Here is a 15,911-nt window from a genome sequence, read left to right as displayed (position 1 = left end):
AAGAGGAGTGCCAGTCGCGCTAGTAGTACCGGAAGCACATGCAATGGGAGATCAACCTAAAGTAGAGCATACCATCGAGGAGCTGTGCATCCCGAACATCACTGATTTACCTATCCATGAGTTGGACGGCATTGGGCAACCATTTACAATCCAGACTTCAACACTGAGGATGGTGCAGAGTCCACCTTTCACTGGCAAGGAGGATGCTAATCTTCATCTGCAAGCGTTTACATGGCTATACAACACCTTCGATATGGCTGGGGTTAACAAGGATCAACTTAGAGCAAGGTTGTTTTCCTACTCTCTATTTGGAGGGGCGCTTCAATGGTTTTACTCTCTACTTACACCTACAACTCAGAATTGGGAGTTGATGAAAGCCTTCATAGCAGAACATTATTCACCAGCCAAGACTCAGAACCTGAGGAGCAGGATAGCTACCTTTGCTCAGTATGCTACTGAGAATATTGCTGAAGCCTATGAGCGCTTCAATGACTATGCTCACGCAATTCCACATCATCAGTTCCCGTGGGAGGATCTAGTCCAGAAGTTTTATCAAAGGTTGACACCAGCATCAAGGGTAATCATCGATGCATCGACTGGAGGATCGATCATCGACCTCACCCTGACTCAAGCTTTCAAGTTATTCAAGAGGGTTGCAAACAACGATGCGTGGGCATCATCTAGGCGCCTGTTCCTAGTTCAATGAACTGGAAATTATCAAGGTATGCTGCATGGGGAAAGATCAAATACTCAAAGGAAAGATCGACTCGCTGATGAGGAGGCTGGAGAAGATGGAGATAAAGGAAGCTCAAGCTATAGACCTAAAGGTTGCAGAATCAAGATCAACATGTGAAGAGTGTGACGACTTCGGCCATGTCGGGAAGAACTGTCTAGAGGAAGCAAAGTTGCTAGATTACATGAAGAACGGAGAGTGGTTTCCACCATCCAACTATCGGTATGGACAGAATAGATCTGAATTCAATGCAAGCTCATCCATCCAAAACATAGTGCCTCTACACATTCAACTAAAGGAGTTCATGTAAGAATAAGGTAAGATTAATAAAGATATTATCACTAAGTTCAAGGCTATGGATAAGGTTCTGAAAAATATTGATAGCAAGGTGACAGAGGTCAGAAGTTCGAACCACCAAGTGATGAACATGATGAAGATGCTAGAGACTCAAGTTACACAGTTAGCTGGGCATTTTACAAGCAATGAAGGGAAGTTGCCAAGACAACCAAGGAATCTAGAGACAGCTAAAGCTATTAAAACTCGCTCAGGCAAAGAAACAGAAGATCCAAAACATCTGACGGGAGCTAGGAAGCCTCAACAAGAGATGACTTCAAAGGAGAAGACACCTAACCCAGCTCCGGAGATTGAAATAGAAGAGCTAGAGTTTGAGATGGTTAATCAAGATGACACAAAGATTCTGCCAGCAAAACCACGCCATCGTATAGGTAAAACTGACGAACAGTTTGAAAAATTTGTTGAAGTTGTGCGTAGATTGAACATCAATATGACACTCCTGGACGCTCTACAAGTTCCAACCTACGCTCGCTACTTCGAGGATATACTGACAAACAAGCGAGAGATCCCGCAGTTCACTACAAACCACATCAAGATGATAGAAGAGTGCAGTGTTGCGATCACTAATGAAGCTCCAGAGAAGAAAAGAGACCCGGGATGTCCAACCATACCATGTTCAATTTGAACGCTGATGTTTGAAAGATCATTATGTGATCTTGGCGCAAGTGTGAGCGTCATGCCTAAAGCTGTTTTCGAGAAGCTACACCTGCCAGAACTGGATCCAACTGCTATGTGCCTGGAGTTGGCGAACAACACCGTTCGCTATCCTGAAGGCATCGCTGAAGACATTCCTGTGAAGATTGGGAATCACTTTGGCCCTGTTGGCTTTGTGATACTCAAGATAGGAGGAGCCAAACCCTACTCATACTGGGAAGGCAATTCCTAAAGATCGCAAGAGCAAACATAGACGTTGGGAAGGACGAGATCAAGTTCGATATTAATGGCACGCTAAGTGCATTCAAGTTTTGTCCACGCTTTTAAGGTATACAACATGATTCCTAGCAAGTATATACTGCAAAATCACCGTGTCAAGTAAGAGGAGAAGAACAAGAAGGCAGAAGAAAAGAAGCCAGCGCAAGTTGTTGCTATCATCTAGAAGAAGGAAGAACGCCAGCCTTTGAAGACCAAAAAGATAGCGAAGCCTATGCCTGCACTGAAGCCCAAGATGGTGCAGAAGTGGGTGCCAAAGACTGTAGTGTCAACACTGAGTGCTGGTCCAAAATGAAGAACTGAAGAGTCTAGCTATAGACTATAAACAAAGCGCTTTGCGGGAGGCAACCTGATCATCGAGTCAAGAATAAGCTACTTGGAGGATAACCTTGAAGTCATTTGAGTTTTCAAGTAAGGGAGTCATAAATTTTGCTACATCATACCTGGCAAACATTAAATAAGTGGAACCTTCGGTCAAGACAATTTTTTTGGAGTTTTATTTGCTCAGTTGTTTTCTATTAATTCATCTCTTTTTCATAAACCAATGATATGAGCCATCCCAAGTTTATTTGATTTTTCTTGGAAAACCAAAACCAAATATCCAGATCCTATTAGACTTTTAATCTTGAACATGTGATTAGCTTGACTTTTTTCTCATGATAAACACAAGAGTAGAGCCCGCGTTGTTCTTACTTTGTAAATCTTGACGCATGCTAGGACTCGTGTAACCCCAGGATTTTGGTCTGCTTAAACTTAAAACAAAAAATGATCAGTTTTCCTAGAATTAGAAATTTTCTCGACCACATTTGATTTATTTCATTAAAAATCTCTCTCACTGTTAGCCAAAATTAGAACCTAAACCCACTACCTCGCGGTTGAAATCGAAATTGCTTCATCTCAATTCATGAGAATTGTTGATATCGGTGCATCCAAAATTGATCTAGTCGGAAATCTTTTCGACTTACATTTGTTTTTGATGCTTCAAAACTCCTCTAAAATATATTTGAACTCATTGCTAGCTCTGAGTTAGTTTTTAATTTTTAAAATTAGAGGAGGATTAAGCATCTAAACTTAATTTGGAGGGTTTGTGAGCTTCATTTACACTAATGGTTTGATTTGAGATCACAGGAATCATTATGGAGACACTCCTACCTACCACCACATGCAAAAGAATACAATGGAGTGGGCAGACATGCCTCTTTGTGCAGGTTACAAGACAAGATGATGGGCATAATTGAAGAAAGGACACACCTATGACACATAGGTACCAAATAATGAGCAGAGTGACAACATTTTCGATCCAAAGGAGTGGAGGAGATTGCTTGGATATTGCGTTCACATGAAAGAGCTGAAAATTCAGTGCAATTATTGACAAGCAAGCATGGGAAGAAAGGACAAAGAGAGGAGAGGCGAAAAGACGCTAGGCTGATCGGCCTGAGCTCATTTTAAGCCTCCCAGCATCCCCCCTGGGTAGGTACCGCCTTCTCACACTTGTTCATCATGTTTTTCATCCCAAACACTAAACACACCAGCACATAGGCTCTGAAAAATTCAAGAACCAAAATTTCATCAAAAATTCCAGCCACCAAAAATTTCAACAAGCACCTCTTGTTAGTCCTTGCTCTTGTGCATATTTTTTGTCAGCAAGAAACTCCGGCGGAGTGTTTTTATTGAAGTGTGCAGCAATGAAGAACATTAGAGGCTTTTCCGAAGGTTGAGCAAGTCATGATCATTAGCTGAGGCTTCATCCGCATCAAGCGCTTCGTGGTGACACTCAGTCTCTGAGTCGCCGTAGGGCAACGATGTTGACATGGCGGCACCACGGAGTGACCGAATGCTTCTTAGTGGAATGCAGGAAACTAGAAGCTCTTCCATGCGATTTGATGAACCGTGTGGAATACCCAAAGCCACACCACAAACTTCAAGGAGAGCAACTCGCTCTCAAAGTGGCTTAACCAAGAAGAAGTCGGAGTACGACTTCACAATGAAAAGCAAGGATGAAGAGGAGAGGCTGAAAAAAAATTGAAGGAAGAATTGTTTCCAACCACGACTTCGATGATGATTTTCTTTAGAAGATTGGGTTTCACAATGATATGTACAAGCTTCTAAGCAACATTTGCTCTCATTGGCCCAGTCAACATGCAGTTGGATGTGGCAGGTGAGATGTTCATGACCATGAAAAAGGTCATGAGGTGGAATGAAGAAGGGGATGCACAAATTCCATGCCTATCCTTTAGAATAAAGGATGAAGAGAAGATTATCATATTTGAAGGCACTACGAGAATGCTGGGTTTCAATCCATAGGCCCTAGAATTTGGAGAAGTAGAAGAACAAGACTTGAAGGAGTTTTGGAAGAATATTTCCAAGGAAGATAATAGGTAAAGGAAAAATATTTGCAACCCCATCCTGCATATATTTCATTTCTGGATGTGCTACCGTATCTCAGGGAGGATGAAGGAAACCAATATTACCAATTATGAGATTAACTGGCTTTATTGTGCAGTAGTGGGGAAGCAAGTAATTGACCCTTCTTACTTGATGAACAACAAATAGTTTGCTGAAGCTACATCTGGAACCGGAACTGTTGGTTCGAGATGCTACCGCACCATTATAGCATCAAGTTTGAAGCTGGATATTGAAAGGGCCTCCAAGTGGTTAATAAAAGCGGGAAGCATCAACGCTAGGACCATGAAAAATGCACACTTGATTGGTGGCGATGAAGAAAAGGGCTATACAGTTGGGGTCATGAATGTTAAATTGCCCGACAGAATACTGGGAATATATCATGTGGGCAAAACCAACTGGAAAGAAGAGGGAATATTAATTCCCGCAAAGAAGGATAAAAGAGGACAAAGAATCCAAGAAGGCTCATCATCCCAAGCAGCTCCAAAACTACCATACCTACACCCAGCTCAAGCTACTGGCAGACTAAGTTTCAAAGTGCACCTAGTTACAAGGGAGTTCCGAAAGGATGGCACTAGCAGTAGTGGCTAGAGGCACCAGTAGAGGCATGGGCGCAAGGCCCATTTGCACAACATGGTTTTCAGCAGCCGGCGTATCCACCACGATGGCATATCCGCAACCGGCACATCCATCACCGCCACCGCCACATGCTTATCATGGCTACCTGCCACCACCTTTTCAGGGACGTCCACCATATGTTTCACTGTCTTCTTAGTTTAGCCACCTGCCACAGCCATAGAGAGGTGCGCGCACCATAACCGCGTATGTGCAAAGAAATTTACAAGATGCAGATACTATCAGGCAAGTCGCCAACAGGATCGAAGATGGAAACATAAGCATCACTTATTAGTTCGGCATGATGGGAATTGTGCCTCCAGATCAGTATCAAGGTGGAGCGCAGGAGCACTACGAGCAGGGATTCTACGAGCATCAGCAGCAAGGGGAGCCACATTATGAGCCGCCGCAGGATGATTGGGATTAAAGACCGAAGGAACCGAATAAATACACACATATGTGGTTTGAGTTTTCCTTTCCTTTCTTTATTTATTTCAGCATGTGTGTCGGGTGTGTGTAGTATTTTCTATTTTATTTTCTCTTTATTTTTAGTTTGGTTGATATCACAACCCCGCAACCATGAAATTTTAGGAGGTTACAGGCCCTCGAGGCCCTCAAACTAATTGCCATGCTATACACCAACAAACAACGGATGGAACATCTCTAGCTGTTTGCCTGTTTGGTCACGCATGGTTACTGGACGAAATCCCCGCCTATCATATGGATACAACCTAGGCAGGAAAGGACAGCACCCAACTGTGATAATTGTGTTGACGAGGTCCCTCTGGATTGCTTCAGCTTCAACTGTCCAGGACCGAGTCCTTCTCTCGCCATACGCGTCTCGCATGCCACAGCGCCCACGTCTGGCGCTCGCCCGTTCTGCTCGCTGCATAGGCATAGGAGAGTAGTTAGAGGACATGCAAATCTACATGTATCAATACAAGAGTCGTTGGATCCCATTCTGTTTCAAATTGAAATGCAAGTAGGTTTACCCACCTTAAAAAATGGCCCATATCGCAGATCATGTCCTTGAGACGGAAAGAAATACCCACCTCCAAAGGGTTTTTGGGCCCAACTGCATTGGGAAATTCTGCAGAGTGCGTTTGACAAAGTTATTTCTCGACCATTGCAGGTTATTGCTTGGCCAGGACGTCTTCGCTCTTGGGCATTTTTGCATAGGCTGGACCGCTGGAGGAAAAGTAACCACTCATCCTGGAGGGGGGCGTTCGTGCAGGAACACTTTTGATGGAGATCAAAGCATAGGCTTTGGGAGGCCTAATCCATGTTTTCTACAATCACTCTGTATGTAGAAAATGTGGTGCCATTTCATTTCCTATTCTCTTCATACGCATCGGGTGTGATGCTGAGCTTTAATTTATAGTCTTTTTTTCGATGGCACGATGCACGCCAAAACTATGGTAGCATAACCTTTTTGCTGTCTGCACTTTATTTTGCAGAGATAAAAATATTTCGACTATTCACGAAAAGGTGAAAAGTAAGTTCCACCTGGTTTTTAGATATTTGACTTTACGAGTCGTTGTTGATCGAGAGGATAAATATACTAGTACCAATTAGCATGAGATCATACTATGACCTGCATCTTTCTCATTGATATAAGGGTATCCAAATATCACTTTCAGCCCAGTTTAATAGGCTGCCAGTGGATCGAGTATAAGACTAACAAGTAACAACCGGCTGGTGGAACTACAACCACATATTAACGGGGTCGCACAAATAGAAAATTACCAGAATTTTTCAATATGTATTGATTCGCTTGACTCCGTATAGCTGACCCGGACTCATTTTCATCTATATTGTGTGGAGAGTATTCTGTAATTCAACTATTTAGAGACCCAACTAACCCCATTTAGATGGATCGGTTCCTGTAGCGAACATGACCACCATTAGGCTAGCAAATGAAATTTCTAATTCAGATTAGAAAAAAAAAGAATATATGTTGCATTCTTAATTTAAAACAATGCTTGTGGAGATTCCTTGCTTGTGATGGTGGAACATAAATAACATTCGGGTAGGAAAATATAAATCATCCTGAGTCATAGAGTGCTAATAAGTTCACAATATAGTAGCGCTCAACCATTCAAGCAGTTGATATCACTAACAATCTACAAGTGCAAAAGCAATGAAAAGTAATCCCTACCAATCAAGTTCTCGTGATGTATATCTAAATGAACACTAGGCATACATAGCAGTTCAGATACAATGTTCCCAAGCCAAATCAAAGGCATAGATATCAAAATCCATGTCTAAATTACAAAAAAGAACCAATAACAAATCATTCATATGGATTCAATCCTGCACCCATCCATTTCTCTGCAAACTAATACTCATCTCAATCTGAGCCAGGTTTCAAGGCTGAATCAATCTGCGAAAGAAGGAGCAGACTGGAAAGATAGAATGGAAATCAAGGAAATAAGATGGGATAGAAGGAGATCTTGTTCAGCATGGATGGATCGGGAGAGGAGATCGATCCATCACCACCGAACACCGTGGAAATTACACCCAGTCCACGTCCATATCGAAGGATCCAGCCATTGAGGCAGCAGCCTCCCGCAACCCCTATGCCACCTTGGCCGCCAGCATGGCCTCCAGCTTGAGGCCTCGAGCGATGCCAGTGCGCAACATCTATGCCGCCTAGTGGCGAAGGCTGGATTAAATCATGGGGGCGGCGACGGGGGGGCTTGCTTTTTCTTCGTCCTCCATCTCCACCTCTTCTTCCCTTCGTTTTCTGGTCTTCTCATCTTCCTCCTTTAGCTCTAATGGAGCCCTTGGGCAGGGGGGGTGAGAGATATGGGTATCCCATGGGTTCCCACCGATCAGGATACAGACGAGATTTGTCAAGTGGGCCCGTCCGACCAGAGCGTACAGGCCAAGGACATGAAGATACTTGGAGTACACACCAAGGAGACTGGGCGATTCAAATCAGCCCGGATATTGCAGGATACGTATTGTTACTCATATCGCCTTCCATGTAACAACCGAGTAGATTAGATTCAAACCGACTTGTAACCCTAGGTCGTCAGCCTATATAAGGCGGCCAAGGGCGCCTCCCGAGGGCATCCGATCCCATATCAATTCTCAAGCAATACTAACCACCAAGCATATAAAATGTAAGGTATTACTCTTCGGAGGCCCGAACCTGTCTAAAACCCTCGTGTCCCTTGTGTTCTCACGATCACCTTCGAATTCTTGGTTTCGCAATTCCCTCCACCTATAAATCAACCACTTAGGTAACTCCCCGGTGGACTGCCAAGCTTATAAATCCAACAGGGGGGCTAAAGCCCCCTAACCCCCTTTAGATCCGCCCCTGATGATGCCATTGCCTTGCTCCTCCTTTTTTGTATGGGTTCAATGGGTTAGATGGGCTGAGCTTGTAGATCGACTTACCTACACTTGTTTCATCCAAGTTTTGAGCGGTCCCAACCCAACCTGCATTAGGCACCTAGAATGACGGTTTCAGTTGGGTTGGGTGAGGTCCCGTAGCCGGTTCTATTGAACCGATGAACTGGGCTATCCTTAGTTGAGTCTGTTGTGCTGTAGCTACATATGTATAGGATGAACGAATTGTTCAAGACTTAGCTTTGTTCACAAAGTGTCATTCTTATTGGTTGGGTATTGGGTTGGATTGGATGCCCTAGATGTGGGGCTTTTTATCAATCTTTTACAAGATGGTTAAGTCATATAACTTTCAGTCTACTAATCAATCTAAATTAATCTTTATTGCTCAGCAACCTGCCATCACAAACGGCTTTCAACATTTTTAAACTTGATTTAACAATCTATATACATTGTGCCAGCATTTCGGATAGATTAATTCAATATTTCTTTGGGAACCGGATGTGTTGCAATGCTTCCCCTCCCTCCCACCCCCAACCTCACCTAGGTTGCCACCCGCCTGATACATATTTGAATAGTTTATACAACTGATTAAAAATTAACGAATCTTGACTCGATATTTCGAATAGGCTTATTCAACATTTTACGAGATGACATGGTAATCATGGTTGGTTTGCTATGTGCCATATCTTAGCCATCCATCTACTATAGCATGGATTTCAAACAGTGGATGGTGTGTAAGGTGTGAAAACTGGATATCAATTTCACCTAGAAGTAACACAAAGAAGGGACAAAAGAATCTGGGCAGGCTTTGTGCGCTCCAGGGGCACTAATGCAGCGTGGGCATGAGAATTGTTTATGACTCAAAAATAACCTTACGACACTACTCATGATAAGTTGTTATGCTTGAGCTACTCGGACCATATCCCATTGGCCCCGTCTTGATGGGCAAAACAATGTCCTCGGGAGTTTGGGTAGAGTTCATTTTTTGAAAAGCTAGCTTGCCCCTAGTAATCTCTGAATAAGTTCAATCGACTCGCTCTACCTATTAAGAACGGAATGTCCCTAGCTTGCCCGAGATAGTGTGCTCATAACTACACTTAATTACACGAAGACGTGAGTATGAGGGGGAGTTGATAAATGTTGATCCCAGCTATGAAGGCTAAATGTAGAGTAAATGTATGTAGCCTTGTGAACACAACTGCACTATACGCTAGGTATTCTGAAACCATCTTGTGTCTTTGCGATGATTGTTGAAATCTGAACATGTTCCCAGTGATGATTGTTGAAATATGGAGATAACAGAATCTGTACTGACCGACAGAATTGCGGGATAAACATAATTCCAAGCTCTCTGTTATACGCCGAACACCACTGAAATTGGTTTGCACAGGTGGATACTTAATTGCACCGCCTGTGAAGAAAAGAGGATTTTCGAGGTAGTTGCTTAAGAAAATCATATATGGAGACCTATATATCACTACCGGAAACCTTAAATTTGTCGAGTGTTTTATTTTTGCCGAGTATTTTTTTCGGACACTCGACAAACAAGCTCTTTGCCGAGTGCCGGGTTAAGAACACTCGGCAAAAAAAAAAACACTCGGCAAACGTTGGACTTGGGTTAACGTTGGACTTGGGTTTGTCGAGTGTTTTATTTGACACTCGGCAAAACAATAATTTTTTTTTCTCTTTCCACCTTAAAATTTTTTCTACTCCCCACATACAACATGTGGTACTCCATGTTAAAGTTTGGTATATTTTTGAATTTGTTTGCTATATTTATTTAATTAATTGCATTTAAGAAAATTTATGGTATAAGTTAAATTTGAACCGCAAGTGATTAAAATTATAGAATAAAATGAATAGAAAAATGATATTCATATTTGGCCCAATTTGAGACCTGACCCGTGAAATGAAAAGAAATTTTGAACATCTTGTTCAGGAAACATGACCACGAACGTGTGGCAGTGGTATTTTTAAATTGTAAAAAAACAAGCAAAGTCTGAAAATCATGAGATTTGTCATGATGTGATAATATCATACGTGGAGGCTGTGGAAAAAAATTGAGAATATTTTGCACATTTCGTCACGTACGATGTTTACAAACCGAAGCATTTCAGAAGAACAATAGTAACGTTGAGAAGGATTGAATAAGATTTGGAGCCAAAATGACAGTCGAGTTTTGATTTGACTACAAAACTTTTTGTATAGTCAATAGAGAATATATATTATTTCATGTGAATTTTTGACAATTTTTTGAAACTGTTGGATAATTTTTAATTTTTTTTAAAATAGCTTTGCCGAGTGTCCTAGGTTAGACACTCGGAAAAGAAATCCTTCACCGAGTGTCACACCTAGGACACTCGGCGATTTCTTTTTTTCCATAGCTCAGGACTTATAGTCCGACCAGCACCGCACCCGGCCCCCTCTTCATTCCTCCGCCACCCCGACCCGCCCCCACCTCCCTCTCTCCCTGTCGCCGCCGCCCGCCGCCCAGCGCCGGCCCCCGCAGCGTCCGGCGCCGGCCCCCGCCGCCGCCCTCCCTCTCCTTCCCCGGCTCCTTCCCCTCCGGCCAGATCCGCGCCGTCCTTCCCCGGCTCTCTCCCCTCCGGCCGGATTCGGCCTCTCCTTCCTCGGCTCCCTCTCCTCTGGCCGGATCCGCGCCCCTTCTTCCCCTCCGGCGCGGATCCGGCGGCCCCCAGCTCTCTCCCCTCCGGATCTGGGGCGGGCCAGGGGCGGCACGGGCCATGGAGCTGTCCAGGAGCTCCGGGAGATGTCGACGGCGGCTCCGGGTGGTGTCGGTGGCGGGCTTCCAGTAGCGGCGGGAGCTGGTGGCGTGGCGGCGGCGCTGTTGGTGGATGGCGGCAGGCTTCGTGGCGTGGCGGCGGGAGGCAAGGGTGGCAGCCTGGTGGTAGCGGGGTTCGTGGCCTGGCGGCGGGAGGCAAGGGTGGCGGCGGCCGACGGCAGTGGTGGCGGCCGACGGCAGTGGTGGCGGCCGGCGGTGGTGCTAGCTTGTTTTTTTTTTTTCCAAAAAATCATTGCCGAGTGTTTTTTGCCACTCGGCAAAGCCTTTGCCGAGTGCCCGACGTTCGACACTCGGCAAACCCACTGTTTGCCGAGGGAAACTTCGCCGAGTCTTGGTCGCCGAGTGTTACACTCGGCAAACTGTTTGCCGAGTGTTTTTGGGTCTTCGCCGAGTGATTCGGGCACTCGGCAAACTTACCGTTTCCGGTAGTGTATGTCCATAGACGGTTGTCACAAGCCACTAGATTTTGAAATCCTTTTACATACGTGGCTCCCTTTTGCACTTGTGGAAATATATAATCCATTTCCACACAGGACATCGACCAGAGGTTGGTTCCTAATCGTCTCCCAGAACGGGTTACCAGTCTTCAAAATATCATTTGTTAGCAGTCTCTCGCAGCGAGCAAGTGGGGATTCTCGCTGGTTACCAGCGGAGCGAGTCAGTCGGTTTGGATGGTTTTTTGAGGGAATGCTTGGCTCCAGGCGAAGCCAGGCTGTCACCATATTGTCTTTTGTATAGAAGACTTGAGCAGCCTCATTTTATAAAATTCGCGCATCATTATTTGTACACACTAGGTACACGTACACAGCCTGTGTCCTTGAGTTCTTTAGTCTTGTTATTATCTGATGAGTAGTTGATTGATTGTTCCTGCGAGATAATTAAACATGCAATTATCTTCTCTCGCTATATATCTGTCTGTATTGCATAGCTCATTTTGGCACACAAGCTTCCTACCAAGCGAATAGAAGACCATTCATAGCTCGATAGGAGGGTGGATGAAGCAAGAGCCTGGGAGGCAAGAAAAGTAAGGTTTGTGTCAAGTCCATATCGCTTGCTTAACTACGGTGACTGTTCTGAGATAATTCTGGGTGTTTTTCTATTTTGCTCATCATGCCAGCAAATTTGAAGCGTATCCATACTAGACTGGATGGATATTGCCACGCTAAGGCTCATTATAGATGCTGTGCTAGCAATTGAAAAGGCATCGGATAATGTTGAGCAGAACGGAAAGGATTGTGAGAGCATCAAAGGCCGCGCTGAGAAGGTCTTGAAGAACCTATCACGGGTCGAGAGCAACAAGCAGTTGATGGAGGACTCTGTGGTGAGCTCCGCAGTTGTGGAGCTCGGTAAGATCCTCGATGAAGCTCAGGAGCTCGTTAAGAAGTGCCAGGTGAAGAGGAATATCATATGTGTTTACTGGACAGCGGGCAAGCTGTCTAGGAAACTGAGCCGGATGAACCAGAGTATATCGGATAGAAACTCGGACTTAATGCATGCTATAATGTGTGCTATAATGTGCTCACCAACTCAACGCGGTCACCATCCTCCGGTCCCTGAGGTATATATACTACACGTATGGATATGTAATTATCATTATCTAGTTGTGATAGATTTGAGTTAGTAATTAGTCTATACACTCTTTTATCGTTATTTATATTTTTTTACTCTGCATAAGGCACCTCCACGTGTATTTGATATGTGTTTAGATGAACACTTAATTTGAAATCAGTATGTATCATTATAGCATTATAGTAGAAGCTTTTACTGATTATGTGCATTATATTTTTTCAGTTTAGAGTAGTAGGCCCAGCATTTTCAATTAATGATGACGAATCTCATCATATATGTAGCTCTAGATAGCTACCACTTCTATTTTTAGAGTTCTTTTACGGTACACAATACTAGACTATTCCGAAAAGTACTAGCATAAAAATATCCGACGGTCAAAATTAATTGTATACTACTGAAACCTTCACCTGTGGTATAGGTAGCATACATAGTATAAGGGTATCATGGTAAAAAATATAAAATGATATCACTACAATTTTATTTTTGACACTAACATCAAGTTTAGAAAACCATTCCATTTCAAATATCACTTTTTTAATGTAATAATTACTAAATTATTTATAATAATGAATGGTTGAATCTTATATATACTTATATACCACTAGTGTAATGTATGGAGTTGACGAGCTGTAGCTATTTTTATTTTTTGTGAGGGGAGCTCTCTAGCGGTTTGCTGCCCTGGTTGTTGTTAAATAATGAACATGAATCTCATTGTGTAGCCCGTTCGTGTACCATCATCTGCCCCTGATGGTGAGATGAACAATCATCACAAGCAGATTGCCGACATTGCGGACCAGATCAAGGCGAGGATGAAGATGGTTCGCAAAAACAGGGAGGAGTGTTTTGAGATTGATAAGCGAGCGGGCAAAGTCACTGCCCTCCTGCCGCGGCTTGAGAATACAGACATGATGAAGGACCCGGAAATGAGCGCCGACCTGGAGAAGCTCGTCGAGACTTTCCAGCACGCCTACGAGCTTGTCACGGCTTGTCAGGGAAGGAACTTTTTGATGATCCGGCCAGCACAAGGATGTCAAGGAGGAAACGGCCGTACGGACGGAGAACTATCCAAAGAGCTCCATCAGGTGTTGGATCAAATGGTGCTTGACCTGGATGACATGACTGAGATCAGTATCCGTTACGCAAAAGGTACTATAGGACTAACCATGCAAAATTTAACGATCTGAATAACGTACTTGAAGGACCTGAATGGCATTCGTAACAAACCTTATATATGTCACCTACGCCATTTTAACTATTTTGTATGTATTATTTGCAAGCCCGTAAGTTTCTTATGAAAATGTTGAAGGAATACCAATTAATTTCATTATTAAAAAACAAGTTATGAGTATTGCATCACTTGATGATGGTGAGTACCTAGATGTTCTTGTCAGCATAATATACGAACAGCAAGGAAAATAAAATTATGATTGCAAAATTAAAAATTCAGTAATACATGAACTTTCTATTTCTTGTGAAGAGATACATCCACTTGTGTGACATAGAAAACACAAAAATATGGAGAGATCACCATATTCATCCTTCATCCCTCATCATTTCTGTTTGGTACACAAATATATGGACATCATTCATTTTTTCTTAAATAGAACACTAAAACATTTGCCCCAGCAGAAAAAAAACACAATTAGTAAAAAACTAACTGTCTCATGGTAATTTTCCTAATCTCGGTGGAACACATGCCGGCCCCCATGTATTGCAGGAAACCGTGAAGCTACTACTCCAGCAGTACGGTTTACCGCAACTCTAATGGTTGGCCACTTCGTTGTGAAACTAAAGCTTGCCAGGCAGAGAAGTAAAGGGATGATTGTACAGTTACGTAACTGAGTATTCCCTATATACCTCATGCAAATATTTTGTGTTCTTTAACGATCTGAGATGTCGCTGCCAATTTCAGGTCAATGGGCCATTTAAAGGAAATATCGCACTTGGACGCAAGCTTCAAGGTTAAATGATTTTATGATGTGTGTGGCTTTCTATGGATTTCGAAAGAACTTGTATCAAATGTTCTAGGACCAAGTTCCCATCCAACAGCACTGTTTCTAAAATGGATAATTTCAGTGCGTGCTATATTAATTTGACACTTAAATTCCTAAAGTTGGCTGAAAATATCATACAATGTCGGTATTTGTGATATGCTCTACTGGTGCATTAGTTTTCAGATTTGGAATCTGTTCTTTCCAATTCTACAATACTATGTAGGTGAACGAGTTTCCTTTTACATAACAGGCTGAACCTGAGGAGATCGAAGCAGTAGCCAGTGAATCAATCTCTCTCACTAGTTCGTCGAACCTGCTGCCTGATGAACCAAGCCTATTACAGGGTGGTACAACAACCGAGGGACCGGGACCTTCCTCATAAGTCTAAATAATCCTTTCATGCTGCCTCTAGGTAAAGTTTATATGCCTTTTACCACCCTTCAGTAAAGGTGCATGTATCATACAAACTTTACCTGCGAGCAGCTTCAAAGGACGACGTTCATGGCGTCCCGGCTAGGGTCGCACCTGCTGTTGGTTTTCCTTTGTATCGGTTTATGCTGCTGGTGGATATAATTCCTTTTCCTTGTATCAGTTTTTCTATTTATGAACAATTGTGATGTGCCAGAAGTTTTTAAGCTGTTGTCCTTAATTGGGATGTATGCTACTGTACCCGAAATTCCTAATTCACGCTTTAATAAAATAAATGGTCAGCCTTTCAGGTACCAATTTGTTTTGTCTCAACTCCCAACATATTTTTAAGATATAATTCAGGAACCCAATGAACTATTGGGGTTTATTTTCCTCTTGAGACAAATAATTGTATCCAGATATCTAGTGACCTTACATGATTGAGAAAAAAAAAAGGTAGTTTTGGACAATGAACCGGGTTCTTTTCAAACGAAGGGACTGGCCAGCGTACGTCGTCTTGATTTGAAGAAGTAAAAGAATGAAATCAAAAGAACAGGTGCTCCACTGCATTCTTAATCTATCTGAGGCAGGTTTTGTCCCTTTCTGATTGCATTATGCATCTATTCTAGGGGGCATTAATTATAGATATTTGACCTCTTCTATCCATTCATAAAAACTAAGAGAAGTCATTTTACGAAATATTTTCCTTGGAAGATGAGCTAGATCAAGAAAAACTGAGCAAGAG

At 43.0% G+C, this 15,911-nt stretch overlaps 1 protein-coding gene across 2 annotated transcripts; it reads left to right on the top strand.

Moving 5' to 3' along the window:
• Window positions 1–12,088: 12,088 nt before the first annotated feature.
• On the top strand, window positions 12,089–15,484 carry LOC111256839. 2 transcript variants are annotated; one of them, XM_022825572.1, is made up of 6 exons: window positions 12,089–12,224; window positions 12,313–12,753; window positions 13,484–13,910; window positions 14,482–14,593; window positions 14,677–14,725; window positions 15,009–15,484. In XM_022825572.1, the coding sequence occupies exons 2-6, from the start codon at window positions 12,343–12,345 to the stop codon at window positions 15,138–15,140; spliced, it is 1,131 nt and encodes a 376-aa protein (XP_022681307.1). In that variant the 5' UTR covers window positions 12,089–12,224; window positions 12,313–12,342; the 3' UTR covers window positions 15,141–15,484. The 2 variants fall into 2 exon arrangements, with proteins under 2 accessions (XP_022681307.1, XP_022681308.1); XM_022825573.1 differs by having other exon boundaries at window positions 12,121–12,219.
• The last annotated feature ends 427 nt before the right edge of the window (window positions 15,485–15,911 follow it).

Source organism: Setaria italica, chromosome III (genome assembly GCF_000263155.2).
Source record: "Setaria italica strain Yugu1 chromosome III, Setaria_italica_v2.0, whole genome shotgun sequence".
NCBI classification, from domain to species: domain Eukaryota; kingdom Viridiplantae; phylum Streptophyta; class Magnoliopsida; order Poales; family Poaceae; genus Setaria; species Setaria italica.
Note: the sequence above shows the minus strand (reverse complement) of the source record. Positions and strands in the feature narration are given on the sequence as shown.